Here is a 14,501-nt window from a genome sequence, read left to right as displayed (position 1 = left end):
TCCACCACATATTGTGGAATATTGTACTTTTTACCCACTTGCACGTCACACTACACATATAAACCACATATAAACTGAAACGATTAGCCAATTAATAGACAATTAATGGGAGAATATTCTGATTTTTCAAACAAAATGTAAAATGGTTTCATAGTTTCAGCGGCTCAAATGTGAGGATTTGCTGCATTTCTTTTTTTTTTTTCATTTCTTGTCATTTTAATTCACTTGAATAAATTTGAGGTGAGGACTGTTGGTTGGACAAAGAAAGCATTGTGAAGGTGTCACTTTGGGCTCTGGGTGACTGTGACAGCGTTTATCACAGCCAATCGATTGATCGAGAAAATAGTAATTGTACATTTACTACATTTCCCTGCCATACATTTATACTTACATACTTCAACACTTCATTTTTACTTGTAATGTATCCTGTTGAATTGAAACAGTGGTATTTGTACTTGCTAAGGAGGATCGCTGGAAACACAGAGAACTACAATACCCACAATTCCAGACAAACGAAAGAACGCCCAGCATTCACGTGACGAAGTGTCACATGTTCCTCGGCTTTCTACGTGCTGCCAAAACACAGAGGGCTCAGTCATTCTCTGCTGGCGGATAAACACCAAAGGTACTGTAGCCAACTTATTTTATCCTTCACGTATCATTTCACAGCGACGACATTACAGTGAATACAACGGACGCAGACGTGTTTAAACACGAGGACTCTTATTTTGTGTCTAACGCGGTGTAACGTTTGCTAACTAGCTACTGTGGGACGCAGAGTGACAAAGGGAGATGTTATTGTTACGTTAATGAAAAAAAAGCAGTAATCTAATCACATATAACGTGTGTGTGTGTGTGTGTATAACCAGTATTTGTTAAAGGCAGCTGTGGGTGTTTCTTTCCTGAGGTTAGCCGGACACCATCAGCACCTTCCCTTGTAACATTAGCTGCACTTCTCCCATAGTCTCTGTAGACACTCATCAGGCTCTTTAATGATTTGATTGAAGAGATCTTCTGGCGTTCTCTCGGTATCGTTGTGGCATTATGCGATCTTTTTAAAACAGTAATTCGCACTAACCACAGTGACACAGGAACATGTTTTTAAATACAATGCATCACCTAATTATCCAGCTTGACTTGTATGAGACGCTTAACCTCTTTTACACTTGTGGTTCTTGTGTGAGACCTATAAAGAAGCATTCATATCACTTTCAATATCAGCCAGGACAAGCATGTGTGAGGCCGTGTGTCTCTCATATAGGTCCCTGCTGTGTACTGGTCAAGCTGTTAAGTTTAAGTGAAGGGTCAGACTCTAAAGCCATCATGGTTTTACAAGGGTAAAGGTATGCACAGTGAAATGGGTGTAGTATAGAGTCCTGTATGGCATTGTTAGTGCTGCGACCTTCCTCAGAAACTTCACAGGAAACCTATGATATGCTCACAAGGGGCCAGAAGTGCAGGTTTTCATGTCAGCCATAAAGTTAACTACCTACTGTTGCACCATGGACAAGAAAAGTTGATTGTTACATGACAAAAAAACCCGACTGGAGATAATCCTTTCACATATATTTAGGAAGAATTAAGGGAAATGTTTCTTTCCAGAAAACAGAATCTGTGTTTCAGTGTTGTACCCTGAACTACTCCTGCTCCTCTTTCACTTTAATTTAAACGTTAATTGCTTTCTCAGTCATTTACATAATGTAGTATCTTGACATCATAACATGTGTTATTTTCTAGTGCTCGTATCTATAAATGCAAGTAATATTTTATTGCAGATCTACCACTGAGTGGCTACAGCATCACACTGACCCTGGTGATAGCTAGCTTCTCCTGACTGCTGTGGAACTAAAGACGTTTCAGCTTTACCTGCAGTGATTTCTTATCCCTTCACTCAGACTTTCTGATCGACTTTCCTCCCCTTGGATCCAGACAGTCAGAGACTTAATTTTCTGGGTTGTGTGAGGCTTCACAGGCCGAGCAACAGCCCGTTGATTCATGGCGATTAACGCTGATGTGGAGGACTGGGGTGGAGTTGGGAGCAATGACTCTGGAGAAAGGGCATGGCTCTTGCAGAGTCCCAGCGTGGATTCTGTGCAGCACCTTGATACGGACAGGAGGAGGAGTGGGGGCGTGTCATCTCTGGGAGCGGTCTTCATCGTGGTGAATGCGGCACTGGGAGCAGGTCTACTCAATTTCCCTGCCGCCTTCAATATGGCGGGAGGAGTGACAGCAGGAGTCATGCTTCAAATGGTGAGGAGATCCCTGTAAAAATACCCCTTCATTCAGGTCCTTTCCAGGCTGAATGAGACAGGAATTTATTCATCATTTGCTATGTAAAACATCAAAAATGATGCTGTCAGAGATTACTGGAGGTGGTGTTTTAGGATTACTCACTAAATCTGTTCTCTTCAGCCAAACACACCTCAGTTTAACAGAGAGAAGGGAACAGCTCTGGGCATTAAAGCCCTCGAAAACTGAAATATTCATGACTAATTGAGCTGCAACAATCAAAGTTAAAGTTCAGGGGGGAAATCACTCTTACTAGGGGGTTTAAACTGAAAAACTTGGGTTATCTCATTGATCAGGACTGTGAGGTTGTGGTTTGATGCCAACACACAAAAACAACCCCACAACATTTATCAGACTGATTTATATTTTATTACATCCTGACTGGTGCACAGAAGAAGCTGACTTCATATTTCTGTTCTAGAGTGCCACGCACTACTAAAGCAGTAGAAGAGCACCTGAGAAAAAATACTGTTATACTTGACTTGTCTGATTGTTTGAATTATAACTTCTACTGAGCCTGGCTAGTTCCTATAGAGAGAATAGTGGGGAACCATAATGTGATGCTTCCTGTTTCTTTGTGTTTCAGTTTATGCTGATCTTCATAATCAGTGGACTGGTGATTCTGGGCTACTGCTCCCAGGTTTGTGTCTTGCTTCAGGACTGTCACGTTCTGACTTCCTGAAAGTTTTTGTCTCTTACTGTTTGACTTGTTTCTCTTTGATTCTCTCCACCATCTGTCACTGTTCTGTCACTTCAGTATTATTCCATCATTTGTAAAATTATCAGAGCAGTGTTGGTCTGTGTAATAGCTTTTTTGATTCTGTGGTTGTATTTCCCAGTCTTTTGTACCACATTGCACAAAAGCTCAAACTTTCACTTCCTGAATGGCGCAGATTAATGCTTACATGGTAAAACAGTCCATCCAAGTTTGAGTCAGGTTCAATACATTTCACATTTTGATCACTTCTCAGATAAATTTGCTTTTAAATACAAAAATGAGCCACATTCAGCTGCAGGATGAACTTTGTCAGAACGCATGTGGTACCATGAGAACTGCTGACTTGATGAGTCTGATTCACTGACTGTTCTCATCCTGCAGCTATAAAACAGCAGCTCTAAAACTGTTACTTTCTCTATGAGCCTGCCTTAAACTGAACAGGTGGATGTGAGGCTCCTGCAGTACATTTGATCCTTTCTGATTGTTGGTAACTTATCTGATACCTCCACTCATGCTGTTACATCATCAGATCATCATCTTTGGTTTTGTTTTTATTGTCAGCAAGGAAGAAGAGAACAAAGCTCATGTGGGCATGTGATTGACCAAATGGGTAGCTGATGATCAGAGAACTGTTCCTGGATCTGTAAAACTGTAGTTTCTGTTTTTGAGATCCAGTAGTAGAGTTTTACACGATGCTGGTGGTGTTTTAATGTTGCTGGAAAATGTTTTCTTTGTACCGTTTTGAGCCTTGTTATTGGCTCAGGTTTCCTAAAACATTGTAGGCTGAGCAGGTCTTTCTCTTCAAGGCTTCAGCTTATTCTAATTCAAATGTATAACTTCAGAAACTGGACAGTGACTTTGATTTAGTGGTTAGCAGTTTGAGATTTCATGTTAGAAATCTCAGACTTAAAGAACCTTCAGTGATGGTGGAGGTTAATGTGCACAGACTGGGGTCTATTTCTTTATTCCAGAACTGTTTACTGTTGAATCCATGACCAATAATTTGTCATCTGTCTGGTTTCTTCAGGTCAGTAATGAAAGCACCTATCAGGAAGTTGTTCGAGCCACTTGTGGAAAAGTCACAGGTGTCATATGTGAAGTGGCCATTGCTGTCTACACCTTTGGCACTTGCATTGCTTTCTTCATTGTCATCGGAGACCAGCTGGACCGCTGTAAGTTAATCTTCTTTGTATAGTTGTCATTACCTGTCACCTACATTTACATGGACCTTGTCATTTTTGCCCCACATTCAGCTGTGATCTGTGTGTTTGAACAATAGTAGATGTCTGGTAGTGTTGATAAGCTTTTTTTTAAAAAAAGGAAGTGCCATCATTGAAGAGGGCAAAGAGCATCAAGGATGACACCACTCAGCTTTTTCTGCTCAGTAAATGTGTCCCTCATGTGATTCACTCATACATTTCCCTGACCTGAGATGCTGACATTGTAGAAATCCTACCCCTGCCTGTTTCTGGAAAGAGACTGTGACCCTCCACCTCTTTTGGTCTTTTGAAATGAATGATTGGAGTGGCTGTGACTTTAATTAACTAGTTTGCTAAATCTCTGCCATGTGTACAGCAGTTTGCAGCTAATTCCTTCTCTGCTGCTCTCTAACATTTATCCAGCACTGCCTTCCTCGTTTGTCTGTGCCTCTTAGAGGTTTTTGTAAATCCTGTATTTTTTTGTTTTTGTCGCAGTGATAGCAGCAGTGGCTCATGACACAGACAGCACCGGTGGCTTGTGGTACACTGACCGCAAGTTTACCATTGTTGTCACTGCAGTCTTGGTTATTCTGCCTCTCTCCATCCCCAAAGAGATTGGCTTTCAGAAGTACGCCAGGTACGAACCTCTGTCACTCAGTCAATTCACTCAACTTATTTTCTTCTTAAAACGTTTCCTTAACCTCCACCTTCCAAGGTATTCATGTCATTCAGTCTGAGTCATTGTTCTTCACTGCAGCACACTGAGTGTGATGGGAACCTGGTACGTTACCATCGTGGTCATTATAAAGTACATCTGGCCAGATAAAAATATGACTCCAAGCTATGTTCCCACCAGGTGAGCCCTTGACACACTCATCATGACACTAACCCTACTTTATGCAGCTAACAGCTTTTCAAAAACGTCTTGCTGACTATTTGAGCCTTGTCCACCGACTCATCCAAGCAGAAACACCTCCATCCTCTTCATGCTGTTTTGCTTGAGTTGCTAAATCATTGTGTTTGTTACAGCTCTGCTTCCTGGACTGCAGTTTTCAATGCAATGCCCACCATATGCTTTGGTTTCCAGGTATTTCCTCATTTGTTATCATTTGAGTTCATAAAATGATTTGCCTTTCTTACCACCTGAGAATAATGTTAATGAATTATTTGTGTCTTCTCTCTCTACAGTGCCATGTCAGCTGCGTGCCGGTGTTCAACAGCATGAGCAAGAAAGCGATCAAACCGTGGGGACTTGTGGTCACTCTCAGCATGATTATCTGCCTCTTCGTTTACACAGGAACAGGTATTGTCAATGTGTGCACTTGTTACTCAAGTGTATACTAAATAATGAGAAATAATGATCTCCACTTGAATGGTTCTCTAGTCTCAGGATCTGATATATAATAATCAACATTTGTTTACAAGTCAGTTTACATTGTGCTTATGTCAAAAATACAAACATTGTGTAGCATTGTTGCAGGTCATATGGCTCATGACTGGCTGTCAGTGTTTAAAGAGCTTGCTTTTCTGTGTTTTGTGATCAGGTGTCTGTGGCTTCCTGACATTTGGCTCCAGTGTCAGTCAGGACGTGCTGATGTCGTACCCTCCTGACGACATCGCTGTGGCCATCGCGAGAGCTTTTATTGTCATCTGTGTGGTCACGTCCTACCCCATCTTACACTTCTGTGGCAGGTAAGAGGATACAGTGAAAATCAAATGCTGCTGAAGCTGGACAGTGTTGATACTGATATTTAAGAGTTAAACTTACTAATGATATAGCAACTGGTTAGTTTAACGTCAACATTTTTGGTAAGTCTCTCGAACTGCGTAATGGAGATATTGATCATCTCGTTGCAACGCAATGTTCTGCTGGGAAACCTTGGGTTCTGATATTCATCAGGATGTTACTTTGACATGTACCACCCATCTAAACATTGTTGTAGACCAAGCACACTCCTCCATGGTAATCCTGCAACTGTGGGACCTGCGTCATATTGTGTTGGTCCACCTCATGTTGCCAAAACAGCTCTGAGCCCTTGAGGCATGGACACGGGACTTCTGAGGGAGGCAGCAGTTCCTTTGGGTCCTGTGGGTTGCAGGGTGGGGCCTCCATAGATCCAGTTTGTTCTGGTGCATCCCACAGGTGCTGGATCACATAGGGATCTGGGGAGCTGGCCAACACCTTTGGCTCTTTGTCGTGTTCCTCAAGACATTTGGTGAAGTTTTTGTGGTGTGGTGGGGGAACTGTCCTGCTGGGGGAGGCCACTGTCATTGAGGAGTGTTGTTGCCATGGGGAGGTGTGCTTGGTCTGCAACAGTGTTTAGGTGGGTGGGGTAAGCACTGGTTACCCAGTGTTTGTGGATCTGTTGTATGTGATATCGATGATGCAGTTTAAGGAGCATTTCCTCACGTGTGTCTTTCCAGGGCCGTTATAGAAGGACTTTGGCTTCGTTTTCAAGGCGAGCAGGTGGAGGTGTGTGTGCGTCGTGAGCAGAGGAGGAGGATCCTGCAGACACTGGTGTGGTTCGTCGTCACACTCGTCCTCGCCCTCTTCATCCCAGACATCGGTCGGGTGATCTCGCTGATTGGAGGATTGGCAGCCTGTTTTATCTTTGTGTTCCCAGGTAACGCTGCCCTCAATGTGTGCGCTATTTCCCATTTCCTTACAAGTCATATTTAAATGTCACTCTGTAACATCTATCTGTGATATCTCTTACACTCAACAGGTTTGTGTTTGATGCAGGCCAAACTATCAGAGACGGACAGCAGATCTGCCAGGTGAGATGCTTCATCAACATGTTTCTACTCTCGCATGCTTCATAACTGGAGTTGCTCTTACAGACTGTTTCACATTAGAGTCATCTGTTTCACTTAGTCACACTTGTTTTCCTTGGTTCTCCTCTCTCTCTCACAGCTGGCACGGATTGGTAGTTTTTGGCGTTGTCATGGTTACACTCGGAGCTTTCATCTTCGGCCTCACCACAACCAACTCCATCTATCAAGACATCGTCAGCTAAGAGGAACAGTTTTAGTAGAGCCTGCGGCGTCCTTGTTATTGAAGATGGGGGCCGGGGGGAGATTAGTCCTGTGCTGCTATTCTGAACTATTGGATAAGATGAGGAAACATCTCATGACACTCGTTTAAAAAAAATCAAGACCACTGCACCGTGTCACGTCCCTGCTCCGTACTGGGTCAGAGCCCCAGATCTCTGTGCTCAGTCAGGGAGCATTGGAAGACACCGCATAACGCCAAGTGACTTCAGACACTTTGCCTTTTATTTTCTGTAAAGTTTAAATTGCATGTTTTCTGTTTTTATGAGGGCTTTAAGTTGCAATGAAAATAGCTTTCGACAGTGTAGTCATTCCACAGGGGCACAGAACGGCTTCCCTTCCCTTGTCTCTGGACCCTGTACTGGCAACCCATTCCCGTCCTGTTTACAAGAGCTGAAGGACTTTGTACAGAGAGGTCTTATAATCAAATTGATTTCTTTTAATGATGAAATTGTACCAATTTGTGTATTTTAACTTGCATGTCAAAGTAAATGTTTCTTATCATTGAAAATTGACATGCTCTGGTTCCCAGGTCTAATCCAGGTCTAGACTTTGTTTTGGTGCTGCTTTAGTTTGTCCATTAATTAAGAATTTTGTCTCTTCTCCACTGAATTTGGACTGAGTGATAGGTGTGCACACAGCATTGTTAATGAGTGATGTGTTAACTGCAGGGCTGGGCAGTTCAAGTGTTCTCTTCCAGTCAGTACCTCGAAATGAGTTGAAAATGTGAGGTTTTCAACCATACAGGCAAAGCAACCTACATTACATTACATTTTAGATTAGACTCAGGAAGTCATCTGAGTTATTTATGTTTTAGTTTTGTTGGTTTCTTATATATTTTCTTATATATTTCATAAACATTTTAAAATACTGTGATGGTGATTTTACAATTGGCTGTGAGGTTAGATCTAATTTGTTTGGACAAGTTTGTAGAAGTACAAAGCTACAGTCATGTCAGCACACAGGTCTTTTAAAAACAGGTTTGGTTACTGGTTACCAAACAGGCTTACAGCCACAGCAGCATGACACCTCCAACGCTGATCACAGATCTGCAGGGTGTGTAAGCCTCAGTCAGGATATGAAAACTCAAACTCTCTCATGAGTGCTTCCTCACTGAGCGGGGTTTGAGAACAATACTTTGTGAATGTAGGCGAGAGACTGGAGTAACCTACACAAAACTCACTGTTACTGACAGGGTGTGCTGTGTGTGGAGAAGCCAAGTAGTTGGACTCTGAGCATGAGGTATGTAATCATTTAAATTACAATAATTTTTGTTCTTTTTTTTGCCAAAGCCAAAGTGTGAACTTTCTCTCTGTTGTTTTTTTTTAATGCCCCATCATTCAAAACCTCTTCTATTTAACACTAATTTAGAGGACGAAGAAGAAGTTGTATGGCAAGTTAAACTAATTTCATTCATGAAAATAGTTTTTCTACCAATCTGCAAATGCAGTTATATTATTATATTTAAATGGTTTACAGTGGCACAGCGATCAAAACTAAACTGAATGGATTTAATCCCCAGTTTATGACTGTATTAACTTTAGTAACTTGTTTAGTGTGTTCACTGACTGCCCTTTGATTTTACTGTTCATCCAGGTTTTATGAGTCTCAGCAATAAGATGTTTAACTTTGGAAATGAGGGACAGAAGCTGGAAAAGGGATTTTTTTTTTTCCTCAGAAAAACAATCACATTGTATAAGTCACACTGGGTGACTAAATACAACAATATCAATAAAGTCTGTCTAAGTCTAAAGAATTGAGAAAAGGGAAAGAAGCTGCAGTCAGAACAGTAATCCTGTCTGGTACCAGAACAAAAACTACAGATCGTCAGACTGTTTTTATTTTATTAATATTTCTTTGAATCATTCTTGGAACTGTTTTTAACTATCTGTGTTTTGGTGCTGCAGATGAGCGGACAGCAGCTGCATTTATGATTTCTGTCAATGATTTATTGTTAGCAGGTTGGAAGGTTGCACACCTTTTTCTAAGGCATCTGTAAATCAAAAATCATGTCCCTGTTGTCTCACTGAACAATGACTCGCAAAAATGGCTTCATTGGTTAGTCTGAATGGAAATATTTTGTAGGAACCTTCCTGTGATACTCAGATAAGTTAACTACAAACAAGGCATGTGAACAAATCTGACAATCCATGTGTCGTTGGCAGTTAATAAAACATTTAATAAAAAGACAAATGAAAAGCAGATTTGCAGTTTTTATCAAGACAGTTTGAACATTATCAATAGGTTCAGAACAATCACCATGTATCACTTCATTTTCTTTTGCTGAACATATCAATAACAAAGATTCTGCTTTACATCAGTCCACAGCTTAATCTGATCATTTATAGTACAGCCTTAAGTATCTGGACAAGGACTTTCTGTTTAGACTTTGTTTCACCTCTAATCCAGTGTAGTGAATACAAAGATGTAAGTGTGCTTACTTAAAGTAGGGTTTTCACATCCATATTGGCTTAGGAGTGCAGGATGTGTATCCCTATTAAACACGCCTATTTCTCCAATTTGACGACAATGATCTTAACAAGCAAACATGGCCAACGAGTGGTTTTAGGCCCAAACAGAATGTCATTAACTGGCCACATCAGTCACTGAACCCTAGTCCAACTAAGAAAATGTGTTTCATTTTTGCTGAAGACCAGACTGAGGACAAAAAGTGAATATTAAAACATTAAACAGGATTATTTGTTAGTCTGTCAAGTTTGGATTCTCTAAAATGGGGTGAGAGTGTATAAAAAGAGCTTTCATTTCTACAATGTTTGCCAAATGAAGATGTGAATATCCTCAAAACTCAGTGTTGTCACTTTAATTGTGCGAGACAACACCAAAAGTATCCAAATGTCCAAATAGTTAACAAACTTCACCACAAGTACTGCAACAACAATGAAAATGATAAGAATAAGTACCCTAACAGTCCTTTTCCCTCCTAACTGATCGTCCCTGAGAAGAATTTACCACCTAACAAATGATGAGTGCAGGTGTATATACATACTGAAGGTCTCCATCACAGCTCAGTAGAAGTCATTTGTTATGAATGACTGGAACATGTGGAAAGCTGGTCCTGGAGCCCACTGAGGAACCATGTGGCCAGCACCCTGAAACACAGGACGGCAGTATTTCACCATAATGGCACCACATCACCAACCCAAAACAGGACAGCCATGCTTCGCTGGTGACACTGCTGGTTACCTTAACTGTCAGGAAAGTTATGTTTCCAAACTGTTGGTAGAAACCAGCAACCTGGTCTTCATGAATCCACCTCTGATACTTTGTGGTTGCCTGAGAAAATTAGTTGGTAGCGTTAGGAAGTGTATCTGGTTGTAGTTTGGGGGAAAAAAAACAAAACAAAACAAAACAAAAAAACATACACTTCCTTAAATTAAAGTTCCTACCTTCAGACCAAGGTCCTCCACAAACCACTGGTCTCCCAGGAAGTTGCATGCCATGTCGGTGTCTCCGTTATAGACGAGCGCCCGCAGGCCCAGAGAGAGCACCTTCAGATACACCTCCTTCACTGTCTGGTACAGGGTGGTGTACTGCTCTCCAACAGTATCACTGCAGCAAAGAGCTTGTTATCATCATGAGAAACATGTCACTGACCTCCAGCCTAACCGCACACAAGACAGAAAAATGCCTAAGTTACAGATGATTATCAATCCAGTGTCAATCCAGTAATTTTGCAGCTTTTTAACATCTGTAAACATCCCTTTCTTCTTGTGAAAATTAAAGATGAGATGGTTTCTTTTGTTTACAGATTGATAAATGCAGTTGTAGTTCTACATGTTTTGAACATTGTTGATGAGCTGCCATGAACTCTTACACCTCTTTTCCTCTTTTCCTCTAGCATCTTTTGTATTTTACAGGTTGTTTTGTGTGTATTAATGTGTTCGGTGTTTTTATGCTTGTGAAACACTTTGCCTCAAATTGTTCCTTATGGAACAAATGGTGTTTAAAATGGTCAAGAAGCCAATCAAAGGTTACATTCATCTGTAAGTCAATACAATGATGAAGTACGAGTACAAAGGTGATTTGGATTAGACCTTGAGATCTGATATAATATTGTGACGTGTCGACCAACTTCAGGCAAATGCCCACAGGAAGGACTTGAGTGATGTAGCATAATGATCAGTGACATCTGACCTGCAGATGTCCCACGGTGGCAGTATGTCTGGGATGTGTAAAGCTTTCCTCACATCGCCTCTGTTCAGCCAGTTCATCTGAGCCGTGCTGTTGATGCAGGGAGGGACTGCAGCAAGAGACATGGATGGACTCACTCTACCTAAAAACTTCATCAAAAACATGTTTATCATTAACCCTCCAAGACAGTAAGAATTTGAAGAAGGGGTGCAACGCCAAGCAGCATTTGTTCACACAGTGAAACGCTCACTTTGTGGATGTGTGGAGGTTTCTTATAGTTCTTAAACAGATGACTCATGGTCCTCTCGTAACCTCTGTGAGATCTTTCTTGCCCCTCACAATCCAAGTAGAGGGCATACTCGTTAAGTCCGCTTTCATACACAATAGCAAAGGCTGCATTCACCTGAAGGGAAACAAGGAACGAAGCAGAATGTGAAAGAGTGGCACCAGAAATTCCCAGCTGGATTCTGTACATACAGTGTACACGTACCAGGTCCTGGCAGGCCTCTGAAGTGGAGTTGTGAAAGTTACAGCTCCCCTTCTCACAGCAGTTTATGTTCAGATCACGCCACAAACTGCACAGAAAACAGCTTTAAAATGACAGTGTCTGCACTGACTAATGTGTAGCTTACACTTTGGCTTGATGTCAATAATTCTGTCGTATCTCTGTGTTGATCTAAATGCTGCCTCTACTTAATCTGGATTTCTGGCATTTAATTACCTGTCTTTCCTGCTCTCTAGATGTTTGTCCAGTGACATGAGTGACATCAGTCAAAATTAATTTTACTTATGTTGTGTGCAGGAGAACACACTCACATTACATGGCTTTGCTTTTTGCACATTTCCCCTCATAGTAAAAATAAAACCTGCTTCCCCTACAAAGTTCCACTTACTCTTCTCCAAAGAGGCCGTGATAGTAACCAAAGTAGATCAAAGTTTGGTCATTGAGAGCGAAGCTGCTGAGACCATTTCCCACGGCAAAGCCCTGAAAACAAGGGTGTTTAAATACCTGTCAGAAAGCGTGTTTGGGTAAGTGTATCTGAAGGGCAGAGCAGCATATCATGAAACTGCACTGTGGAGGTGGTTCTGATGGTGCTGCTGTGCAAAACATCTGAAGCTGAAGATAAACAGAAGTTTCCCAGAGGTATGTCCTCACCTTGAAGTTGATTCTGGCAGCTCCTGTTGCCACGCGCAGGCTGAGGGTCGGCGCGTAGATTCCACCATAACTTTCTCCAAAGATGAAGAACTCATTGTGAGTGAAATTTGGGAACTTGACAAAGAAGCTCTGCAGGGCTTTATAATTATCATCAGCTACCTGAGAGAAGAACATATGAAATGGTTTCTTAAAATGGACTCTTTTCTAAGCTTTTCTTTGCTCCATAAAATCTATTATTACTCACCTGGTCATCATCAGTTGCATATTTCTGGTCATCAGAGTAGGAATATCCCACTCCTGCAGGAGATTCTAGATACAGCATGTTGGCGATCTTGTTCCAGCTAAATGTGTTCTCATACAGTGTGGCGCCGTCATCATTCACCTGAAAAGCAAAGTGAACAGTGTCTATTTGGAGTCATTTTAATTCAGTGCACAAGTATAGTTATGCGCACAGCGAGCACGCTCACATGAAACGGTCCATTCTCTGACAGGAATCCATCCAGAGAGCTGCAGCCCGGGCCTCCGTTCAGCCAGAGCACCACAGGGTCTTTGACTGGGTCTCTCTGAGAGGTCACAAACCTGTAGCAGATCAGGACCAGGGTTAGATACTTTGTACTGCATCATACAGCTGTATGCAAAAAGTCAGGTTCATTAAGTACAGGCTTTACAGACTTTTGCACATGACTTTCTTTCTATTTTTATTTTCCCAAGTTTGTGAAATGAAAAGAAAAAGTGCATCAACATCTGAAGAACAGAAAAAACAACTTCAGTCTGCTTCAGAATTAATTATGGCGCTCCAAAGATGTACACAACAGGTAAGTGTTAACTGCTCTTCAAATAAAAATTTCCAAATCCAATTAGTGTCCTTAGGCTACAAAACCCTGCAAAGTTAATGCTCTGACAAAGAAAAAAAAATCCTATTGTGAGTGTGTGAGAGAGAGTTGGGAAACAGCTCACATCGTTTGCCATGGCTGACAAAATCAGAACAAACAACATTTTACTTCATACGCAACTGACGGCAAACTGAAGTGGAACAAGGTGAGGTTGATGGAGAGGCTGCAGAAAGTCAGTCCAGCCTTCTCCCACATAAAAGTGAGTTACACTGTCTTACCTCGTAGTAGAAGGCAGTGAAGTACATTCGCTCCAGTACTGTGTGTCTGTAGAATTTTGAGGTACTTGTACTTCACTCAATTATATCCATTCTATTACTTATTACTTCTACTCCACTACACTGCAGAGGGAAATGTTGTACTTCTTACTGCACTACATTCATGTGACAGCTGTAGTTACTTGTTACTTTGCAGATTTTACATAAAGAAAACAGAAATGTGCTTGTAAAATACAAGAAGCTACATTTTTGACGTGTGAGAGAGATTTGAAAACAGATTTGTGTATGATAATTTGGTTTTTACATCTCTTCTCTCCCATTGATCATCTCACATCCCCTCGGATTTATCTGGTGACCCTCTGGAACGGACATGTTCCTGCAGAACTTTTGATTCTTAAGTACTTTTTCCTGACAATACTTCTGTACTTTTACTTAAGTAGGTTAATATACTGTTGTACTGGAGCTTTAACTCGTGTAAAAGGAAATGAAAACTTCCTCCACCACAGTCTCTTACCAGTAATGGAGAAACGTCCCCGGCCGAGCTTGGAGGTAGCCTGACCACTGTCGATAGTTGGGTTTGAACATCATACCGGGCAGATGTGTCACCTCATCGGGAGCGTACTGAGCCCGGGAGCCGAGCTGCAACACGGTCAACAAACACACCAGCAAACCACCGGCGAACATCGCTTAACCTCACTCACTTCTAACACAGAAAACACTGAAAACACAGAAAACACGACACCTCTCGTTAATTTTAAAAGAAAAGACGAGGCTTGTTTTCAGCCCTGACTTTATCCAACTTCCTCCACTGCAGCTCCGCGTGAACCA

General features: G+C 41.5%; 2 protein-coding genes across 3 annotated transcripts; one reads left to right on the top strand and one right to left on the bottom strand.

The window, feature by feature from the left end:
• The first annotated feature begins 537 nt into the window (after positions 1–537).
• On the top strand, positions 538–9,459 carry slc38a7 (solute carrier family 38 member 7). 2 transcript variants are annotated; one of them, XM_018667965.2, is made up of 12 exons: positions 538–625; positions 1,776–2,250; positions 2,876–2,929; positions 4,035–4,179; positions 4,702–4,843; positions 4,964–5,062; positions 5,236–5,293; positions 5,395–5,509; positions 5,751–5,898; positions 6,631–6,830; positions 6,933–6,984; positions 7,121–9,459. In XM_018667965.2, the coding sequence occupies exons 2-12, from the start codon at positions 1,996–1,998 to the stop codon at positions 7,221–7,223; spliced, it is 1,371 nt and encodes a 456-aa protein (XP_018523481.1). In that variant the 5' UTR covers positions 538–625; positions 1,776–1,995; the 3' UTR covers positions 7,224–9,459. The 2 variants fall into 2 exon arrangements, with proteins under 2 accessions (XP_018523481.1, XP_018523482.1); XM_018667966.2 differs by having other exon boundaries at positions 559–625; positions 1,896–2,250.
• si:ch211-122f10.4 (Cathepsin A-like protein) lies at positions 9,416–14,493 on the bottom strand. Its single transcript, XM_018667963.2, has 11 exons — positions 14,188–14,493; positions 13,033–13,144; positions 12,810–12,947; positions 12,566–12,724; positions 12,303–12,394; positions 11,900–11,984; positions 11,660–11,812; positions 11,413–11,558; positions 10,665–10,827; positions 10,462–10,551; positions 9,416–10,367 (listed from the first exon to the last, which is right to left on the bottom strand). The coding sequence occupies exons 1-11, from the start codon at positions 14,355–14,357 to the stop codon at positions 10,284–10,286; spliced, it is 1,392 nt and encodes a 463-aa protein (XP_018523479.1). The 5' UTR covers positions 14,358–14,493; the 3' UTR covers positions 9,416–10,283.
• Positions 14,494–14,501: the final 8 nt, after the last annotated feature.

The sequence above is a fragment of the Lates calcarifer genome, linkage group LG2 (genome assembly GCF_001640805.2).
Source record: "Lates calcarifer isolate ASB-BC8 linkage group LG2, TLL_Latcal_v3, whole genome shotgun sequence".
In the NCBI taxonomy this organism is placed as follows: Eukaryota; Metazoa; Chordata; class Actinopteri; family Centropomidae; genus Lates; species Lates calcarifer.
This window is presented reverse-complemented; position numbering and strand designations above follow the sequence as displayed.

Coding starts and splice junctions, on each gene's coding strand:
- slc38a7 (XM_018667965.2), top strand. CDS start 1,996: ATGGCGATTAACGCTGATGTGGAGGACTGGGGTGGAGTTGGGAGCAAT. Junction 5,063..5,235: donor CCAAGCTATGTTCCCACCAG/GTGAGCCCTTGA, acceptor TGTTTGTTACAG/CTCTGCTTCCTGGACTGCAG. Junction 5,294..5,394: donor CCATATGCTTTGGTTTCCAG/GTATTTCCTCAT, acceptor CTCTCTCTACAG/TGCCATGTCAGCTGCGTGCC.
- si:ch211-122f10.4 (XM_018667963.2), bottom strand. CDS start 14,357: ATGTTCGCCGGTGGTTTGCTGGTGTGTTTGTTGACCGTGTTGCAGCTC. Junction 12,395..12,565: donor CTGCCAGAATCAACTTCAAG/GTGAGGACATAC, acceptor CCTTGTTTTCAG/GGCTTTGCCGTGGGAAATGG. Junction 11,559..11,659: donor AACCTCCACACATCCACAAA/GTGAGCGTTTCA, acceptor TTTTTGATGAAG/TTTTTAGGTAGAGTGAGTCC.